Raw genomic sequence first — 21,290 nt, forward strand, 5'->3', positions numbered from 1 at the left:
GTCACATTTTAATTTTGATTCAGATTTCGTATATCGGAGGTATCCCTAACATAACCCAGACATAAACTTTCATTATAAATAAAGGAAATTTCAATGTTTTCTGTTCACTATCATATTTCTATTCAACAAATCAGAATATCGATATCTAACTCGTGCGCTTGACAAGAATACTTGACCATTTTGAATAGAATTTTCAACACAATTCCAGTGTTTTCTTTCGGTATCTGGAAAGTTATGTCTACAGAGATTTTCATTACGTTAAATAACCATCAACTATGATAAGAACAGTTAGGATGGATATTTTGTGATACCTCAATGGTAAAAATGTAGTAAATTTGTGTAAAAGCGCCCTATACATACTAAGGATCATCGTTCATTGAATTAATAGTAACGCGAACCAAAAGTTAAATTATGAGCAACAATTTAATTCAACAATACGTATAGTAGTAAGTACATAGTTTATGTCATATAGACATAATTAACATGACATCACAATGTCTTGTACATCTATTGTTTTTTTTTGACATATTTACAAATGTACAATCTTTGGGATATGTATATGTATGATAGGTTTGTCATTATATTATAAACACCAAGGTGAAATCAAAACACACTGTATTTATGCATAAAAAGTTACGTGATTGTGTAGTTAGGATTCCTTCAAATCACAATAAATGTATAAATTTACATTTGCGAACACTGTAATGGCTTAAATTGCATTTAGGAACAAAAATCATGCATAAATAAACTGGTGATATATCATAAACATATAGAGAAAATAACTGAAAACACGTAAAAAAAACTATAAATAGATAACCACAACTATGACTATTTCGGTTTGGGCCCGAGTCAGTTTTATCAAAAAGATACAGATAGGCGAAGAAACAATCACAGCGACAATAATCCAACAATGGTCACTACAGTATTGTGCACCAGGAATCGTCTGAAACAAATAAAACATATATATATTATATTACATAACTTATGTTATATTTTATTTTACTATATTATACCTTACAATATTATACTTTGCTATATTATACCTAACAGTATTATACTGTACTATATTGTACCTAACAACATTATATTTTACTATATTATACCTAACAATATTATACTTTACTATATAATACCTAACAGTATTACACTGTACTATATTGTATAACATTATTATATTTTACTATATTATACCTAACAATATAATACTTTGCTATATTGTACCTAACAATATTAAACTGTACTATATTATACCTAAAAATATTATACTGTACTATATTATACCTAACAATATAATACTTTACTATATTATACCTTACAATATAATACTTTGCTATATTGTACCTAACAATATTATACTTTACTATATTATACCTTACAATATTATCATGTACTATCTTATATAATACTATATTATACTTTACTATATGATATTATATTTTACCCCACTAAATTATTTACTTATATTATATTGTACCATATCATACTTTACTATATTGTATATTATATTATAAGTTGTAGGTGTATGTATCAATGAAAACACTACATTGAACTTTTGTCATCACTTTACTTTAATAACAATATCATAGCACAAGTGAAAGAACATTTGTGGTATTTTGATAATCTAAGTGCAATTCCAAATGATATGATGGCTAAAGGCATTTCAAAAATTTTGATATATATACATGTGGTACTTATATCATTCTTGTATGCACCATCGCACAAATAGATATATCTGTTATGACATATATTTCAACTTATTGCCAATAAATAAATAAATGAACATGAAATTCTAAACATGTCACGTTTATAAGTTATTTATATATGGATATCAGAACTTTAAAGTAAACCTTACCAGAATTAAGCCAGGGAAGAGACATTTAGCAATATTCTATACGGGATTGAAAGACAATCACTAAATCAATACACACGTGTATATTGATTTTATCAACAACACATATATGAAATTAACCTGTTAAAATATTATGCATGCCAAGGCTTTTAAAAACAATCTACCTTTTTTTGCCGGTGGAGGACTTGGCAACGGTGTGTAGGATCTGACAGGTGGGGTCCTCGAAGGGGGGCTATAGTTTGAGAAAGAGTGGCGAGGGATACTCCCGGATCCGTACATTGAAATGCTGCTGGAAGAAGGCCGGGTGTAGGAATCCATCCAGTTGTCCATGGAAGAGCTGCTGGAAGAACTAATGCTGGAATCCATAAAGTCACCCGTGAAAATGCTGCTGGAAGGCCGAGTTTTTGAGTACCTCCAATCGTTGATACACTGACGTAATGTTCCTTCAATAAACCGGTTACCTCTTATTCGAATAGATATTCCCATATTCTTCGTCGTGAATTGTTTGTAAAATAAATGATCTTGGAATGCACGTTTAATAACTGTGACCTGTTGAATTTTCCCTATATCTTCGAGTTTTTTGAGAAGATAAAGTCTCCGATTGCCTCTCACCACAAACCAATATCCACTGTAGTGCATGACAACTAACGGAGGCAATGTGACATCATCATACAGAAGATCTTTAAATGTTTCTTCAAGTGTGTGTCCATCAGAAAACCTACAGCTCACACTGTCGTGTGTGAACCGTATATCTGAAGGTCGCATTTGTTCCGCCACCATTTTTTTTCCTCGTGGGCGTTCACTTTAAATTAATGAAATTCCACCTCAGCTAATTGCTGCAGTCTGGTAATTAGATACCCGTCTTTCCCAGAATATAATTGTTCTGAGCGCTTAGTCCTTTCCTAAAACAACACCATTGCTGTCTCAACAGTATCCGTATTCTCAGATTATTGACAGCTCTACTTACAAGACTGTCCAACTCGTCGTTAATGATATATATATATATTCATATATATTATCTATTTGTGCTACTGTTCTACGTAACACAAACACTGATCATAGGAACGTGTATTCCGGAAATCAACTAATCCTATTCTAGCTATTCAGAAGTCATGTCTTGTTTCGCTTTCGGTTTCGCTATTCCAATGAGAATATACATCTCCCCTATTAAGATTGCTAATATATTATTATATACACGTAATGAGGACATAGCATATGTCTTTAGTCCTACATTCAACAGGTTTTATCTAGACATACAGAAATTTGGACTGGTAAAAAGGCATTCGTGTATTGATTTCTGAAATCCCAGACAGATGTTTTCAGAAAACATATTATCTGTGTTTATGGGCTTAGACGGAAAACATTTAACTTGGTTATCGCCAGTGTTAGATAATGGCACCAAGTCATGTCATGATTTCTAAGATATTTTGAAAGCAATGAAAATGTACATGGTGTATCTATCCAAATATTGTAAGCGAGGTAAAATGAAAGGACCTTTTGTTGAAAGGACTTTTTATAAATTTGGGTGATTGATTGGTACAGTGGTAACACATTTGCCTTTCATCATGGTGGCCGGGGTTCGATTCCCCGATCGGACAAGAAATGGTATGGGGTCACCTGCCTGACCACATAGGTTTCCCCGGGTTCTCCGGTTTCCTTCCATAGCGAGACCCCTTCCGTGCTTCAAGCCGTGCCAACAAGCGTGATTAATATAAGTTGATATATATATTGTTTTTCGCAATTGTTAAAAAATAAATAAAATTTTACACTACTTGGAAACTTTTGTCCAATCCCATAATTTTATATGGATAAATATAGAATGTGTTTATTACCAGAACATCTTAACATTGGCCAATATGTCGAGTACATAATCAGTGGTCAAATTTCCTTACGTGCATATGTCGAACAGTTCGACATACACAGAAATTTCTTCCATTGGACAAATTAAGGACCAAATTGAAATATGATTCGATAACGATACCAGTGACACAAATACATGTGACTTCACTGAGTTTTCAAAATCAACCGTTACTATTTTAAACACGTAATAAAATCGATTCTGAGAAAAAGAAAGCGAAAGTAGACTCAATCGTCGTTAATAAGGATAGTGATGTGATGTACGATCTGAGGGCCCTACTCTGAAGGAATATTCATTAAATGATGCTCATCAGACAACTTGAAGGCGGTAGGTATTAAAGGGTGTGTCCATGCTATTGATATCCGATTGTACATGTATATAACTTCGGAACACTTGCCTAACAACCTGTGAAAATTGTTTTGTTTTCTTTTTTTTCCAGGTATATTCACCAAAACTTACCTTTGATTTTATATAAATGTTGTTTTTGAAGGGACAGTTTATATCATAAAAGCGGTTCCCATGGTATCCAACAGGTACCGGGATTTATAAGTGTATGTAATTATGAAACTTCCAATCTAAAAATGTACATATCGAAATAATTGTGATATTTCAGTAATGGGGTACTACATTTGTACTAGTTCATTACGTTTGGTTTTGTTTGTTTGCTTGGTTTATCGCCCCAGGAACAGCCGTGGACAATTTTGAGGCGGAGTCTCCGTGTAGTAGTTGGTGACTACATCACTAAACAACATATGGGAAGCCCCTCGCATGCCAACCAGAGCAATTAGGGTAAAGTGTGTTGCCAAAGGGCAGAACCACGGCATCACAGACCGGTCCGTTTCTCAGCTTCCCGAGAGACACCAACGGACATTGGTGGGGAGCTTCGAACCACCCATCTCGGATCTGTACCTGGCGGTGACAGTCGTTCTAACCTACTGAGTTATCGCGGCCTCTGATCAGTTAATCATCGAGAAATACCCAGACTGTATGATTTAGAATGAAACTCAAAATGTTAAAACATAAAAAACAAAAAGGATGCATGTGAGACATTTAATTTATGATATTTTATTAATGTAGTTTGATGTATGCACACGTATGTATGTATTGTAAGTATAGTGTATTGGTATACAGTTATATCTATGTAAGATGCAAAGTTCAGCTAAAATGAAAGCAATTCAATTATATGTCATACATTGATCAAACCGCACCACCCAGGCCATATTTAAGACAGAGCAACCAAATGCTTTATAGGTTGTAATTTGTTGTTAAATATTTTTATTGATTTAAACACGTTAATCACGTACTTACTTATAACACACGTTTAGTTAGCTGAAACGTTAATAGAGGGTAAATATCAATAAATACAACTCAGAAAAACAAACAAACAAACAAACGTTCAAGTACCTAGGTTGGGATATAACCAGGTAGATATCGGGTGTAAATGAATAATCATATGTACTAGTCATCATTTAGGTCATAAATAGACTTGGTTTGTTTTTGTTTAACGTCCTATTAACAGCCAGGGTCATTTAAGGACGTGCCAGGTTTTGGAGGTCGAGTAAAGCTGGAATTCCCGGAGAAAAGCCATCAGCCTCAAGTCAGTACCAGGCAATTGCCCCACGTAGGTTTCGAACTCGCAACTTAACCACTCGGCCACCGCGGCCCTTCAATGAATAGACATATGTGCACATTTATACTATCATCTTTATACTGTAAATAACTTCGATTTCGTAAATATTTTATTTTGCGAACCTACCTTTTCAACATATTCGCGAATACACAATTTCACGACCACTGGTGTAGAAATTACTTTAAATTCGCGAATGATGAGCTATAAGAGGCAGACTCTGCATTATTATATTTGGTCGCTATCCAAAGGTGTCATTTGCATACAAATAATTGCGACGGATTTGAATTTGCGATTTACTCTCCTCGAGTATTATCTTATAAATAACACCCACGCGAAATATAAGTGATTTACAGAAATTTCGTATATTTGTTATTAGTATTTTCATGGTAAATGTTAATATTGATATATAGTGAACATTGATGATTTGTGGTAAGACAATGGCGTCATAAGTTGTAATAATATTTGCAAAATTCTATAAATAAGTAAACAAAGAAAATTCATTAAAAACAAATTAAATTGATATATCAAATAAGAGATTGTAAAAAAAAAATACATATTTAAAATAATTTAATGTAGGCCTATTTTAGGTTAAGCAGTATTGTGTGTTAATTTATATGTTGTACTTACAAATATTTTAGATAACTTTCAAAATGGCTAATTGTTTAATTGCTCATGACTATAACTAGGGGATTGCTTTCTTAACATACTATACGAATATAAGAAGAATTAAGAAGTTATTCATAGAACATTTATTGATCTTTTCCACAAAAGCGTGTATTTTTTCTGTATTTGATATAAAAGACTCATTTTCATTTTCTAATAATGTTCAAGAATCCATAATTTGTTTAACCTAAGATTAACAACATGCAATTCCTCTATAACTTGATAATGCAATTTTAACACCAATCCCAATGTACATTAATTGCCTTGTATACTTATATACGCTGTTACCAAAACACATTAATTGGAGAAACATTCTTATCATAATTTCGAAATCCAATATTGAAAATTGTAGAATGTATTCAATCACTTGGCTTTTGCACCCGCTATCAAGACTGTGGCATTTCTTTTATCATGTTTTTGTTCTTTCAGCCGCACTCTAGGGTTAAAACTTTAGGTCCTTAGCATCACCGATGAGTCCAAGACGACATCAGTGATAAATCTTAGAAGGACGAAACAGCTGTATGATATCCCTAACATCACTGACGAGTCCTAGAAGGACGACACAGCTGTATGATGTCCCTAACATCACTGACGAGTCCTAGAAGGACGACACAGCTGTATGATGTCCCTAACATCACTGACGAGTCATAGAAGGACGAAACAGTTGCATGATGTCCCTTACATCACTGACGAGTCATAGAAGGACGAAACAGTTGTATGATGTCTCTTACATCACTGACGAGTCATAGAAGAACAAACAGTTGTATGATATCCCTAACATCACTGACGAGTCATAGAAGGACGAAACAGTTGCATGATGTCCCTAACATCACTGACGAGTTCTAGAAGAACGACACAGCTGTATGATGTCCCTAACATCACCGATGAGTCCTAGAAGAACGACACAGCTGTATGATGTCCCTAACATCACTGACGAGTCATAGAAGGACGAAACAGTTGCATGATGTCCCTTACATCACTGACGAGTCATAGAAGAACAAACAGTTGTATGATATCCCTAACATCACTGACGAGTCATAGAAGAACGACACAGCTGTATGATGTCCCTAACATCACCGATGAGTCCTAGAAGAACGACACAGCTGTATGATGTCCCTAACATCACCGATGAGTCCTAGAAGAACGACACAGCTGTATGATGTCCCTAACATCACCGATGAGTCCTAGAAGAACGACACAGCTGTATGATGTCCCTTACATCACCGATGAGTCCTAGAAGAACGACACAGCTGTATGATGTCCCTTACATCACTGACGAGTCATAGAAGAACAAACAGTTGTATGATATCCCTAACATCACTGACGAGTCATAGAAGGACGAAACAGTTGCATGATGTCCCTAACATCACTGACGAGTTCTAGAAGGACGAAACAGTTGTATGATATCCCTAACACCACTGACGAGTCCTGGAAGGACAAAACAGCTGAATGATGTCCCCAACATCACTGACACGTCCTAGCAGGACGAAACAGTTGCATGATGTCCCTAACATCACTGACGAGTTCTAGAGGGACGAAACAGATGTATGATATCCCTAACATCACTGACGAGTCCTGGAAGGACGAAACTGTGGTATGATGTCCCTTACATCACTGACGAGTCCTAGAAGGACGAAACAGTTTTATGATGTCCCTAACATGTCTGATAAGTCATAGAAGGACAAAACAGTTGTATGATGTCCCTTACATCACTGACGAGTCCTAGAAGGACGAAACAGCTGTAAGATTTCCCTAACATCAGTCACGAAGGATAAAACATTTGTATAGCGCAGTTTAATTCATTTTCGACTCTACTGAAACTATCAATTTTTATTGCAAGGCACTATTACAATGATATATCCTGTGGCTTTCCGAAATTCCTATTAGGTCTTTCAATGTTTAAAATTCAAAGGTACCTATTTTTCTTACAGAAATCTTGGGATGTTAAGATGACAATTATCGAGATTCCGTCAGAGTCGACATATGATGAGATAGGAAGGACCACGTACTGGGAATCGCGGAGATCGCCCAGTGCCTCTACCAATACGTCAGAAACATGCGGATCTAACATTTCTTTACCTCAACTTACCTCAAGGAAATCCATCAACCGTCAGGACAAAATACTTACCATTGTCTCCATATTCTTGGCCACGTCATGCGTTTTTCTAGCAATCTTTGTAGCTCTTCTGTTTACTAAGTTAGAGAAGGTTCGAGGTGAGTTGGGTGATTTTGCAAACACAACAACCAATCGAAAGATTTGTGTCCGTTGTGCTCAACTGAATTCATCCCGACTTGGTCCCAATGGAATAGCTGATCTGGAATCCTTGGACGTGGCGTTGGATGACGATGGAGAGGAAGTTTGTTGTGCTGGAAACGCAAGACAAACCAACAGCTTGCTGGAAATAGTAAGATCTCATAAATATCATCTTAATAAATTAAGGGGAAACAATCAAATTAAAAAAAAAATGTAAGCGAACTGATATTACTAAACTTGTTTTAATTAGTTTAAGCACATTTGACTTTATCCTGTTGGTAGTTTGTTTATTTATAAAAAAATATGTATAAATATTATGATGATATAAATCTTATACAAACTGGAATATGTATATTTAAATTTCAGGTATACATAAACTCCGAGCCAACATGTATGAAGGGTAGGTACATTCTTCAGCCAATCTTCATTGATTAAAAGTGAAGTTGTATATATACGGGTATTATATGAATGTCGTACAATGATATTGATTAGAAGGTTAGTTCCGTGAAAACGTGAGGTACAGGCGTTGTGGTAATTCATGTCGTGCAAATCATAATTTAAAAAGCGATCATGTAGAACATTTCATCAGTATCACATTTAAACTTAATCAGACCTGTGGATATTAATAGATACTTATGTATAATATATTATCCTACTGTCTTAGGTCTGCAGAACTCCTCCGAGACACGCTGTAACAGTTCCGCTGCCTCCCTCATCACAACCGGGACGTCAGCAGCCGCTCACCTGCTAGCTGGTCTTCAAAACAATGCCCTCCAATACGGTAATTAATTAGACCGTAAGGTCTTTTTAAAGGGAATTTTTCTTTAGATCGATCATTGATCGCAAGACTAGTAAAGTTCCGGCCTCACACAGATATATGAAATAACAAATGTAGATTCTGATCTCCGTTACAATGGCATTGTAAGACATTGTATTTGGTTTCGTATGTAAAACCTAAATGTTTAAATGATTTGAATTGATATTCAATAATTGGTATATTAGTTTAAAGTTAAAGTAACTATGTAGAAATAAATAATAGATATTACAGACCACTACACAAACGGCGTCCACAAAACAGACCACTACACAAACGGCGTCCACAAAACAGACAACAACACAAACGGCGTCCACAAAACAGACAACAACACAAACGGCGTCCACAAAACAGACCACAACACAAACGGCGTCCACAAAACAGACAACAACACAACGGCGTCACAAAAAAAGACAACAACACAAACGGCGTCCACAAAAAAGACAACAACACAAAGGGTCCACAAACAGACCTACCAAAAGGCGTCCACAAAACAGACCCCTACAAAAGGCGTCCAAAAAACAGCCACTACACCAAACGGCGGGCCACAAAACAGACCACCACACAAACGGCGTCCACAAAACAGACCACTACACAAACGGCGTTTCCCCAAAACAGACCACTACCCCAAAAGGCGTCCACAAACGACCACTACCAAACGGCGTACACAAAAGACACTACACAAACGGGTCCAAAACAGACAACAACACAAACGGCGTCCACAATACAAACCACCACAAAAACGGCGTCCCAAAACAGACAACAACACAAACGGCGTCCACAAACAGACAACAACACAAACGGTCTCCACACAAACACAAACAACACAAGGCGTCCACAAAACAGACCACTACACAAACGGCGTCCACAAAACAGACCACTACACAAACGGCGTCCACAAAACAGACAACAACACAAACGGCGTCCACAAAACAGACCACTACACAAACGGCGTCCACAAAACAGACAACAACACAAACGGCGTCCACAAAACAGACCACAACACAACGGCGTCCACAAAACAGACCACTACACAAACGGCGTCCACAAACAGACCACTACACAAACGGCGTCCACAAAACAGACCACTACACAAACGGCGTCCACAAAACAGACAACAACACAAACGGCGTCCACAAAACAGACAACAACACAAACGGCGTCCCACAAAACAGACCACTACCACAAACGGCGTCCAAAAAAACAGACCACTACACAAACGGCGTCCACAAACAGACAACACACAAACGGCGTCCACAAAACAGACAACAACACAAACGGCGTCCACAAAACAGACAACAACACAAACGGCGTCCACAAACAGACAACAACACAAACGGCGTCCACAAAACAGACCACTACACAAACGGCGTCCACAAAACAGACAACAACACAACGGCGTCCAAAAAACAGACAACAACACAAACGGCGTCCACAAACCAGACCACTACACAAACGGCGTCCACAAAACAGACAACAACACAAACGGCGTCCACAAAACAAACCACTACACAAACGGCGTCCACAAAACAGACAACAACACAAACGGCGTCCACAAAACAGACCACTACACAAACGGCGTCCACAAAACAGACCACTACACAAACGGCGTCCACAAACAGACAACAACACAAACGGCGTCCACAAAACAGACAACAACACAAACGGCGTCCACAAAACAGACCACTACACAAACGGCGTCCACAAAACAGACCACTACACAAACGGCGTCCACAAACAGACCACTACACAAACGGCGTCCACAAAACAGACCACTACACAAACGGCGTCCACAAAACAGACAAAAACGACAAACGGCGTCCACAAAACAGACAAAAACTACACAACGGCGTCCCAAAACAGACAACTACACAAACGGCGTCCACAAAACGACAACAACACAAACGGCGTCCACAAACAGACAACAACACAACGGCGTCCACAATACAAACCACCACACAAACGCGTCCACAAAACAGACAACAACACAAACGGCGTCCACAAAACGACACAACACACAAACGCGTCCACAAACAGACAACAACACAAACGGCGTCCACAAAACCAGACCACTACACAAACGGCGTCCACAAAACAGACCACTACACAAACGGCGTCCACAAACAGACAACAACACAAACGGCGTCCACCAAACAGACAACAACACAAACGGCGTCCACAAAACAGACAACAACACAAACGGCGTCCACAAAACAGACCACTACACAAAACGCGTCCCACAAAACAGACCACTACACAAACGGCGTCCACAAAACAGACCACTACACAAACGGCGTCCACAAAACAGACAACAACACAAACGGCGTCCACAAAACAGACAACAACACAAACGGCGTCCACAAACAGACCACTACACAAACGGCGTCCACAAAACAGACCACAACACAAACGGCGTCCACAAACAGACAACAACACAACGGCGTCCACAAACAGACAACAACACAAACGGCGTCCACAAAACAGACCACTACACAAACGGCGGCCCACAAAACAACACAACACAAACGGGCGTCCACAAAACAGACAACAACACAAACTGCGTCCACAAAACAGACAACACACAAACGGCGTCCACAAAACAGACCACTACACAACGGCGTCACAAAACAGACACAACACAAACGGCGTCCACAAAACAGACCACAACACAAACGGCGTCCACAATACAAACCACAACACAAACGGCGTCCACAATACAAACCACTACACAAACGGCGTCCACAAAACAGACCACTACACAAACGGCGTCCACAAAACAGACCACTACACAAACGGCGTCCACAAAACAGACCACTACACAAACGGCGTCCACAAAACAGACCACTACACAAACGGCGTCCACAAAACAGACAACAACACAAACGGCGTCCACAAAACAGACAACAACACAAACGGCGTCCACAATACAAACCACTACACAAACGGCGTCCACAAAACAGACAACAACACAAACGGCGTCCACAATACAAACCACTACACAAACGGCGTCCACAAAACAGACAACAACACAAACGGCGTCCACAATACAAACCACTACACAAACGGCGTCCACAAAACAGACAACAACACAAACGGCGTCCACAAAACAGACAACAACACAAACGGCGTCCACAAAACAGACCACTACACAAACGGCGTCCACAAAACAGACAACAACACAAACGGCGTCCACAAAAGTCAACGTCCAGCACAAACGCATGCATCATAAAGAATCATTGTAACAACTAAAGAATATCAGGAATGTTTATCATCGCTACACGCAACTCATGCACATTCAATATAGGAATCGTCAGTATACTGTGTTTTCACACCATCAACTGTCTGGGATAGCCAATGAGGGAGTATCAGACATATCAGCAAGGAACGTCAACCCCAACACAAATGATGGGAACATATTGCCATTAAATGCCTTCAACATACTGTAAATCACTTATATTTCGCGTGGGAGTTATTTTCGCGTTAATACGCGAGGAGAGTCAATCGCGAATTAAAATCCTTCGCGATTATTTGTACGAAAATAACACATTCAGATGATGGCCAAGCTATCGGTTTCTGATATAGGAGTCAATCGGAGTCTATGCCTCTAATAGCTCTTCTCTAGCGAATTCAAAGTCATTTCCACTTTAGTGGTTGCGAAATCATGTATTCGTGAATATGTTAAAGAAAGTGAATTCGCAAAATAAAGTATTCGGGAAAGCTAAGTGATTTACTGTATATGAGGGCGCCATATATTGTCATAAAAAAGCACCAACATATAATACAATACAATACAATACAATACAATACAATTGTCAGATCTTTATCTTTATATAACATAGCCTATGTAGACATACGAATATTCATAAGTTTTGTTCTAATCATTCATCGTAAGAGTGAACGTCTATGCTTCATCAGAAACTATATATATTTCGATAAGAGATAATGAAGAGCATTATTGTGCAAAATATATAAAAACGTGTGACTCGCACTCAAAGAATAAAAATCGATATTTATCTAAGCACAGTGAAGTGACGGAACAATATCTAACTTGTTGATATCAAATATGTCGCCTTATAATCTACAGGCTCTCTGATAAAATACTACTGTGGAATTGTAGTTCAATGGCTGTTATATTATGTGCTATATATGTTATGTTACTGTGCCTCGCACTATTTTGTATTTACAAATATACATAATTAATAAAGAATTGAAAATGTGACATCATAGGATAGTGTCATTGCAAACAATATATCCAATGTGTGAATTTACCACAAGGCATAGCTTTAACTCTCTGTTAACATACATGTCTGTAAAAAACATATGAATCAAAATGTCAACCACGGCTTCTATACATAGCGCAGGACGCTTACTGCATCACAGCACACACCATCAATACATTGCACCATTGCACAGTGTAAACACACAGCTTCTTTACATAGCGAATGAACACTTATTTATTCACAGTACACAGCATCAATACACAGTTCAACACACGCCTTCATGATAGAATGTCAGTACACAACATCGGTACACTTTATTTATGGTAAAGTTTATATCATTTACCAACGCACACAGTCTATGCAAAGTAAATGAAATAATGTGATAGAATATAACTACAAATTCTGATAATTTGTCATCATCCTAACTTTCAATATTGTGATTTTAACCGAATTTGGCCCAGATCAGTTATGTAGAGATGTCGTCGATCAAGTTGAAGACGCTTACTCTCCCAGATCACTTGGTCTTGTTCCCCTTGTATTTTTAAGAAGTCTGCTTGGCATCTCCGTTTTTTGTTTATTTCTTTATGTTTTCTCTCTCTTTTTATCGATTCTTGGTTTGAATTATGATTTTCTTATTATGTTGATATTTTCTTTTGTTTTTGAAGAAGCGACGCCCGGTTACAAGCTTTCAGCAATTGTGAAAACTCATCTGCATCTATTTTTTCATCATGCATAATGTGACACACACATATATGATATGTAATCCTTATTTATAGATACCGACACAGTGCCAGTCCGGAACTGGCGTTCAGATGATCTGACGTCACATCTCGAGGGCGTCAAACTGACCAATGATAGGCTCGTCATCAAGAACACCGGTCTGTACATGGTTTACAGCCAGATATATTTCTCTAAGTACGTCGCCCTGACCGCCCTGAAATCCGCCACTCTCCTATATCATTTGGTTTACCGGTACAATACCATTTATCCTAATGGTGGGAATCAGGTACTCATGCAGAGTGTCAAAACAATGATCTTTGACCCCAAGATGACACACAGCGACCTGACAAGCTTCACAGCAGCTGCCATTGAGCTAGTGGCTGGCGATCAAATATACGTCAAAGTTTCCAACATCTCCCTAATGTCAGGAGATGAAAAGGCTAGTTTCCTCGGAGTTGTGAAATTTGAATGACAGCATATCGCCACTATTAGTATAATGCACTGGAAGACATATTAACAGGTCGTCTGACTTAAAAATGGTATCCTTATAGGTTTAAGATCTGTACATATAACGTTTTAGCTATATAGTTCATTCTTTTACGCTGACATTTTTAATTGTTTGATTTATTAGAGTGGAAAAATAACATATTTATGTATATTACTAGTAGTAGCTTAGTTTGATATAGACATTGTGTATCGCTTAAATATGATAACATAAACGATTAAAAAGGGGCAAATACAATTGATTATGGCTAATGTTTTCGAGCCTTGTATCTTAATTCCATTACCTTTAATGACTTCTATGTGCTTATTTGATCTTTATGTTGACAATAAACAAATTAAGCTGAATGCATCAGTTTTGTGTTGTGAAATACCTTGGTCTGTCCTGATGTATTCATTTCGTAAAAACTGCGTTCCTTAGCTTTTACACACGAAATGTATTAACAATACTTATATAAAACCATTCCAGTATCACATACTTATCTTGATAGATGTCTTTGAATGTTTGCGATACATAAGTTATAAAACAATCCTTAAATTATATCTTTTTCATTACGGTGTACTTAGCAATGGCAATAATAATGTACTATTCAAAATACTTACTTTCTATATGTTTGTTGTAAATAGTTTGATATTTATCATTAATCACAGACTTCTTATTACAACCCCTTTGCGAATGGCAGGCAAATGTATCACAATAATACATATTGTATTTCATTTCATACAAGGAATAATTTTGAAAAAATAGGGGGAAAAACAAACAAACAAACAAAAACCAAACCAAAACAAATTGGTAGGATTAGCCATGCAAGTTATCTTTTGCCGTATGTAAACAAGAGTTGCTTCCCTTCGATAAGTACAGTTTGTATCTGTTTTACCGACAAGGAAACACCTGGAAATTCCTTTCTGGTCGAGACAACATAACATGGGAAAACGCGATAGGTACACGTCGATAAATTCATCGCTATCATAATTTTGGCCATCACTGTGGAACCATTTCTTAAAAAAAGAGCATCTTCTAAAAAAAAAAATTAAAAAAAAATTATTATAATAATACTTATTTTTTTTTAAATAGCGTGTGTGTCGCCTCTGGTCTACCCTTCGCTAATGACACGTACCTAATACCATTACCTGAACGTGCAATACTAGCAAATACGCCACCTATGAGAAAACTCTCTACCTAAGGAATTAAATTCTGTCTTATTCGCTCTGCTAAAAACTACGGACATTTTATTAGTTATCGACGGGCCGTTAATCATAATCAATAAATCAATCAAACCCACATTGCCAAATTATACTGACAAATAATAGTTCAGCGTCATCATTACAAACAAGTACAAAACAAGAAAGATATACTATAACACCATATACATATCACCCACAGAATAAATTCTACACAAACAACTGCAGTAGCCCGAGTTCCCACTGGCCCTGACACAATGTCTGGTGTTGGCTCCCTACACTAGACATGGTGCCAGGGCCAGAGGAAACTCGGCCTACAGTTGCAACTACGCACACTTCATAGTCTATACTCGACATTCCATTACTTCAATTTTGTCTAAAACGAAACAGCGAAGGTAAAATCAAATAACTGAATCATTCACTTAAAAGTTAGCTGAACCTTAATTACACACTGTACTGAAATCAGCCAATACAATAATTATTTAGCGAATGACGTCCAGGAAACCTGTCTTTTCGTCATATATATCTAACTATTTAGCCCGAGTGCCCTTCTGGCCCTGACACCATGTCTTGTGCAGGAACCCTACGCGAGACATAGTGTCTGGGCTAGAGGAAACTTGGACTACACATTATGTATGTTAAATAGCGTTATTTACAATGCATGACACATGCCAATACACAACTACTTATAAAACTAATAAAAGACTTAGTTCATTGCCTATGACAAAGTCCCACGTACGTGGTATACTGACCTCTCAACTGCCGTATCATTTACGACCCGGACCTAAATTACGTGTGATCTTTCGGATACGCATTGGCTCATAAAACATTCTAGTCATTAATATCAAATGTTGTTAATTCCACGTAATTTTTGAATCATATAGAAAGTACCCATATAACGTTTCCCACAATTATCACTGAGACAGATTTCGTTAACAACCCTTCCTTATAGTAATGCCAAGTGTTTTGTACTTGTTTACACCCAATGTGTACGTGGGTCAGTTTGATTTGTATTCCAGATATATTATAATATTTCAACACTATATATTATACATCATTTGCATAAGTGAAATCGTAATTACGTTTAATTATAAATTTTTTCATCATTAATTTCAAATACTATCAACCTAACAGTTCATTATTAAGTTATAAGCTGGATATCTTCATGAAGCCGGACTAAAGCAGGGGGTCTCTTGATGAACTTTTTTTACTACTAAGAAACATACCTCTGATTCTACCCATAAAGCTATATAGTTGAGCTTTCATGATTGATACTAAAGAGAGAGAATTAGTATTGAAAAAAACATATACACAATGTGCATGTATTTTTTCTGATTAAATTTTAAAGATTTCTATATTTATTATTATTTATCGCTAACCTCCTGAAAATGTAAATTTGGTATCAATAATCCACACAAAAAGTATGTACAGAAGTAAAGCATATTTATGATTTAAAATAAGTTAATGAAAGATTTATATAATTTTTTTCATATATTTTCCGTCAAATATTTTTGACGAGTAATGCAAACTTATATAGGAGGGCACTCTTCCGATATGGTGTTAAACAAAAACAAGTTTAGACATTGGGAGTTAAAACTAAATAACATTACAAATTATACATTACACATGAAAAACGATCACCATAGCCAATATATCAAAAAATTTCACCAAATCCTGATTTTTTTAGGTTTGAAAAATAATATATTGTTTAGATAAATAAATATATAAATAAATAATGATATTGGATACCGTAGCATATTACAATTTCCTTGAAAGATGTTTCCGGTCTACACACAAACGAGATTAAATTCTGCTAATTTAAAAAATTGTGTTAACATGTAATCAAGGCTAGCGTCGGGAAATGTTTGTTCTTCTAATCGACAACATTCTAGGTAAGATCTAAGATATGCTGATGTAGCTAAGATACGTAGATTGATTTATACATTTTCCTCAAATACTATTAGGTAACAATATTAACTTTTACTTCCTTATCTAAAATGTAAAAAGTTTTTAAAAATCTTTAAAAAGAAGTATTGAAACCCATGAGCAACCATCAGTGTGATTTGCCTTTTGATATCGCTTCTTATTACCCGGGCACTTCCCGTTGAGTGGAAGTTCTATTTTTGTTCTGAAACGTTATATAGATATTAATTTACCTGCTTTTCAGCTCAATAGACAATAGCTCTACGTGTATTTTTCCATAACTATGTTATTATCAGTGTGCCAAATTATGAAGCAGAACAACGCAAAATATGTTCCTAAAATAGAACGCAAATATTGAATTTTATTTAAAGATAGTTCCAAAACCTGCAATATCATTATATAAATAATATATAAAAGTCAGATGTAGTGACATTTTCATAATTGACGTTACGTGGGATTTATAAAACTATCACAATACATTATGTAATTAACAGATACAAAATAGATTAATATTTTATATTTCAATGGACAGCTTAGTTCCTAAACATATGAAGTAATATTTTGTTTAAAATATTTTAAATTGCGATCATTTTTTTCAATTCAATATACATATAGTGTTTCTAAACCGGAAAGAGGTATGGACCCACTTTTGTTAAAAGTAAGAGTTAAAAATAGCAAAATCATAAAGTAAGGCAAAAGCGAAACACCTTATAGATCGCTGATCTAGATTTACCCAGCCAATACGGTCACGAAACCAACAGAGCGATCTTTGTGCCGGTCTGTGACACAGATTTTCTCCCAATACGCAGAAAGTCACCAGCTAGTATTTGTTCTATTTATAGACAAGGATTACCCGTGCTGTAGATACAATATATTGACCTGTGAAATAAAAGTGATATAATTCACAAAGTTTTATAGTGTATGATACCAATTGACACACATACATAGAGGCCTGTCCAGTTTCAGAACTGTAGTTATTTAACGTAAGTATGTACATATATATCATATATCTGTAGTATGTAAGTATATTAGTACATAAATGTATATATATATCTCATATGTCTGTAGTATATATAGGTATATTTATATATATATATATATATATCATATATCTGAAGTATATAAGAATATACGAATTCTGCTTGTCCTATATTTTCTGTTGTATTGTCTAAACGCGCGTTGTTGATGTTTTAAGCAAAGTTTATACAATAACACACCCTATATTTGATTTGTCATCCCGATAATATTAAATTAAATGTTATCTTTGCCATGAGTCACCACATTTGGTGAAATAATAAGTAACCAATAATCGAATCATTCTATTAACCCTCAAAATATCATACCTACATTTAGTGTACATAAAAAAGATGTTGCCATGTAATAATACACACATGACATATCCTTATTAATAAACTTTTATACCTACTTATTGTTTAAAACAAATGATGTATGTAGAATTTTAGTGTAAAATACGATAAAATTTTCTGAATATTGATTTTAACCAAAAATGACTTCCTTAGCTGAAATTATTATTGCCTTGAAGCTTGGTGCATTGTACAACTGAACAACCTTGGTATTTGAGATAGGTTATCGCTAAACAAACAAACAAACAAACAAACAAACAAAAACCAAACAAAAACAAATTAGTAGGATTAGCCATGCAAGTTATCTTTTGCCGTATGTAAACAAGAGTTGCTTCCCTTCGATAAGTACAGTTTGTATCTGTTTTACCGACAAGGAAACACCTGGAAATTCTTCCTGGTCGAAACAACATAACATGGTTCCCCCTGGTCTACCCTTCGCTAATGACACGTACCTAATACCATTACCTGAACGTGCAATACTAGCAAACACGCCACCTATGAAAAAACTCACTACCTAAGGAATTTAACTTCTGTCTTATTCGCTCTGCTAAAAACTACGGACATTTTATTAGTTATCGACGGGCCGTTAATCATAATCAATAAATCAATCAAACCCACATTGCCAAATTATACTGACAAATAATAGTTCATCGTCATCATTACAAACAAGTACAAAACAAGAAAGATATACTATAACACCATATAAATATCACCCATAGAATAAATTCTACACAAAAAATTGCAGTAGCCCGAGTTTCCTCTGGCCCTGACACAATGTCTGGTGTTGGCTCCCTACACTAGACATGGTGTCAGGGCCAGAGGAAACTCGGCCTACAGTTGCAACTACGCACACTTCATAGTCTATACTCGACATTCCATTATTTAATTTTGTCTAAAACGAAACAGAGAAGGTAAAATCAAATAACTGAATCATTCACTTAAAAGTTAGCTGAACCTTAATTACACACTGTACTGAAATCAGCCAATACAATAATTATTTAGCGAATGACGTCCTGGAAACCTGTCTTTTCGTCATATATATCTAACTATTTAGCCCGAGTGCCCTTCTGGCCCTGACACCATGTCTTGTGCAGGAACCCTACGCGAGACATAGTGTCTGGGCTAGAGGAAACTTGGACTACACATTATGTATGTTAAATAGCGTTATTTACAATGCATGACACATGCCAATACACAACTACTTATAACACTAATAAAAGACTTAGTTCATTGCCTATGACAAAGTCCCACGTACGTGGTATACTGACCTCTCAACTGCCGTATCATTTACGACCCGGACCTAAATTACGTGTGATCTTTCGGATACGCATTGGCTCATAAAACATTCTAGTCATTAATATCAAATGTTGTTAATTCCACGTAATTTTTGAATAATATAGAAAGTACCCATATAACGTTTCCCACAATTATCACTGAGACAGATTTCGTTAACAACCCTTCCTTATAGTAATGCCAAGTGTTTTGTACTTGTTTACACCCAATGTGTACGCGTGGGTCAGTTTGATTTGTATTCCAGATATATTATAATATTTCAACACTATATATTATACATCATTTGCATAAGTGAAATCGTAATTACGTTTAATTATAATTTTTTTTATCATTAATTTCAAATACTATCAACCTAACAGTTCATTATTAAGTTATAAGCTGGATATCTTCATGAAGCCGGACTAAAGCAGGGGGTCTCTTGATGAACTTTTTTTACTACTAAGAAACATACCTCTGATTCTACCCATAAAGCTATATAGTTGAGCTTTCATGATTGATACTAAAGAGCGAGAATTAGTATTGAAAAAAAAACATATACACAATGTGCATGTATTTTTTCTGATTAAATTTTAAAGATTTCTATATTTATTATTATTTATCGCTAACTTCCTGTAAATGTAAATTTGGTATTAATAATCCACACAAAAAGTATGTACAGAAGTAAAGCATATTTATGATTTAAAATAAGTTAATGAAAGATTTATATAATTTTTTTCATATATTTTCCGTCAAATATTTTTGACGAGTAATGCAAACTTATATAGGAGGGCACTCTTCCGATATGGTGTTAAACAAAAACAAGTTTAGACATTGGGAGTTAAAACTAAATAACATTACAAATTATACATTACACATGAAAAACGATCACCATAGCCAATATATCAGAAAATTTCACCAAATCCTGATTTTTTTAGGTTTGAAAAATAATATATTGTTTAGATAAATAAATATATAAATAAATAATGATATTGGATACCGTAGCATATTACAATTTCCTTGAAAGATGTTTCCGGTCTACA

At 36.0% G+C, this 21,290-nt stretch overlaps 2 protein-coding genes across 3 annotated transcripts; one reads left to right on the forward strand and one right to left on the reverse strand.

Annotated features, from left to right (window-relative positions):
- Positions 1-404: 404 nt before the first annotated feature.
- LOC117342905 lies at positions 405-2,908 on the reverse strand. Its single transcript, XM_033905201.1, has 2 exons — positions 2,014-2,908; positions 405-943 (listed from the first exon to the last, which is right to left on the reverse strand). Exons 1-2 carry the CDS (start codon positions 2,627-2,629, stop codon positions 918-920), a joined length of 642 nt encoding a protein of 213 aa, XP_033761092.1. The 5' UTR covers positions 2,630-2,908; the 3' UTR covers positions 405-917.
- A 1,020-nt stretch (positions 2,909-3,928) lies between these two features.
- On the forward strand, positions 3,929-14,864 carry LOC117342751. 2 transcript variants are annotated; one of them, XM_033904989.1, is made up of 6 exons: positions 3,929-4,034; positions 7,932-8,405; positions 8,621-8,654; positions 8,919-9,035; positions 14,065-14,497; positions 14,594-14,864. In XM_033904989.1, exons 2-5 carry the CDS (start codon positions 7,950-7,952, stop codon positions 14,478-14,480), a joined length of 1,023 nt encoding a protein of 340 aa, XP_033760880.1. In that variant the 5' UTR covers positions 3,929-4,034; positions 7,932-7,949; the 3' UTR covers positions 14,481-14,497; positions 14,594-14,864. The 2 variants fall into 2 exon arrangements, with proteins under 2 accessions (XP_033760880.1, XP_033760879.1); XM_033904988.1 differs by having other exon boundaries at positions 14,065-14,864.
- The last annotated feature ends 6,426 nt before the right edge of the window (positions 14,865-21,290 follow it).

This window comes from Pecten maximus, chromosome 14 (genome assembly GCF_902652985.1).
Source record: "Pecten maximus chromosome 14, xPecMax1.1, whole genome shotgun sequence".
NCBI lineage: Eukaryota > Metazoa > Mollusca > Bivalvia > Pectinida > Pectinidae > Pecten > Pecten maximus.

Excerpts from the sequence above, each read along its gene's own strand:
- LOC117342905 (XM_033905201.1), bottom strand. The coding sequence starts at position 2,629 with ATGGTGGCGGAACAAATGCGACCTTCAGATATACGGTTCACACACGAC. Across the intron at positions 944-2,013 it reads TCCTCCACCGGCAAAAAAAG|ACGATTCCTGGTGCACAATA; the intron begins GTAGATTGTTTT and ends TATTTGTTTCAG.
- LOC117342751 (XM_033904988.1), top strand. The coding sequence starts at position 7,950 with ATGACAATTATCGAGATTCCGTCAGAGTCGACATATGATGAGATAGGA. Across the intron at positions 8,406-8,620 it reads CCAACAGCTTGCTGGAAATA|GTATACATAAACTCCGAGCC; the intron begins GTAAGATCTCAT and ends TTTAAATTTCAG. Across the intron at positions 8,655-8,918 it reads CGAGCCAACATGTATGAAGG|GTCTGCAGAACTCCTCCGAG; the intron begins GTAGGTACATTC and ends CTACTGTCTTAG.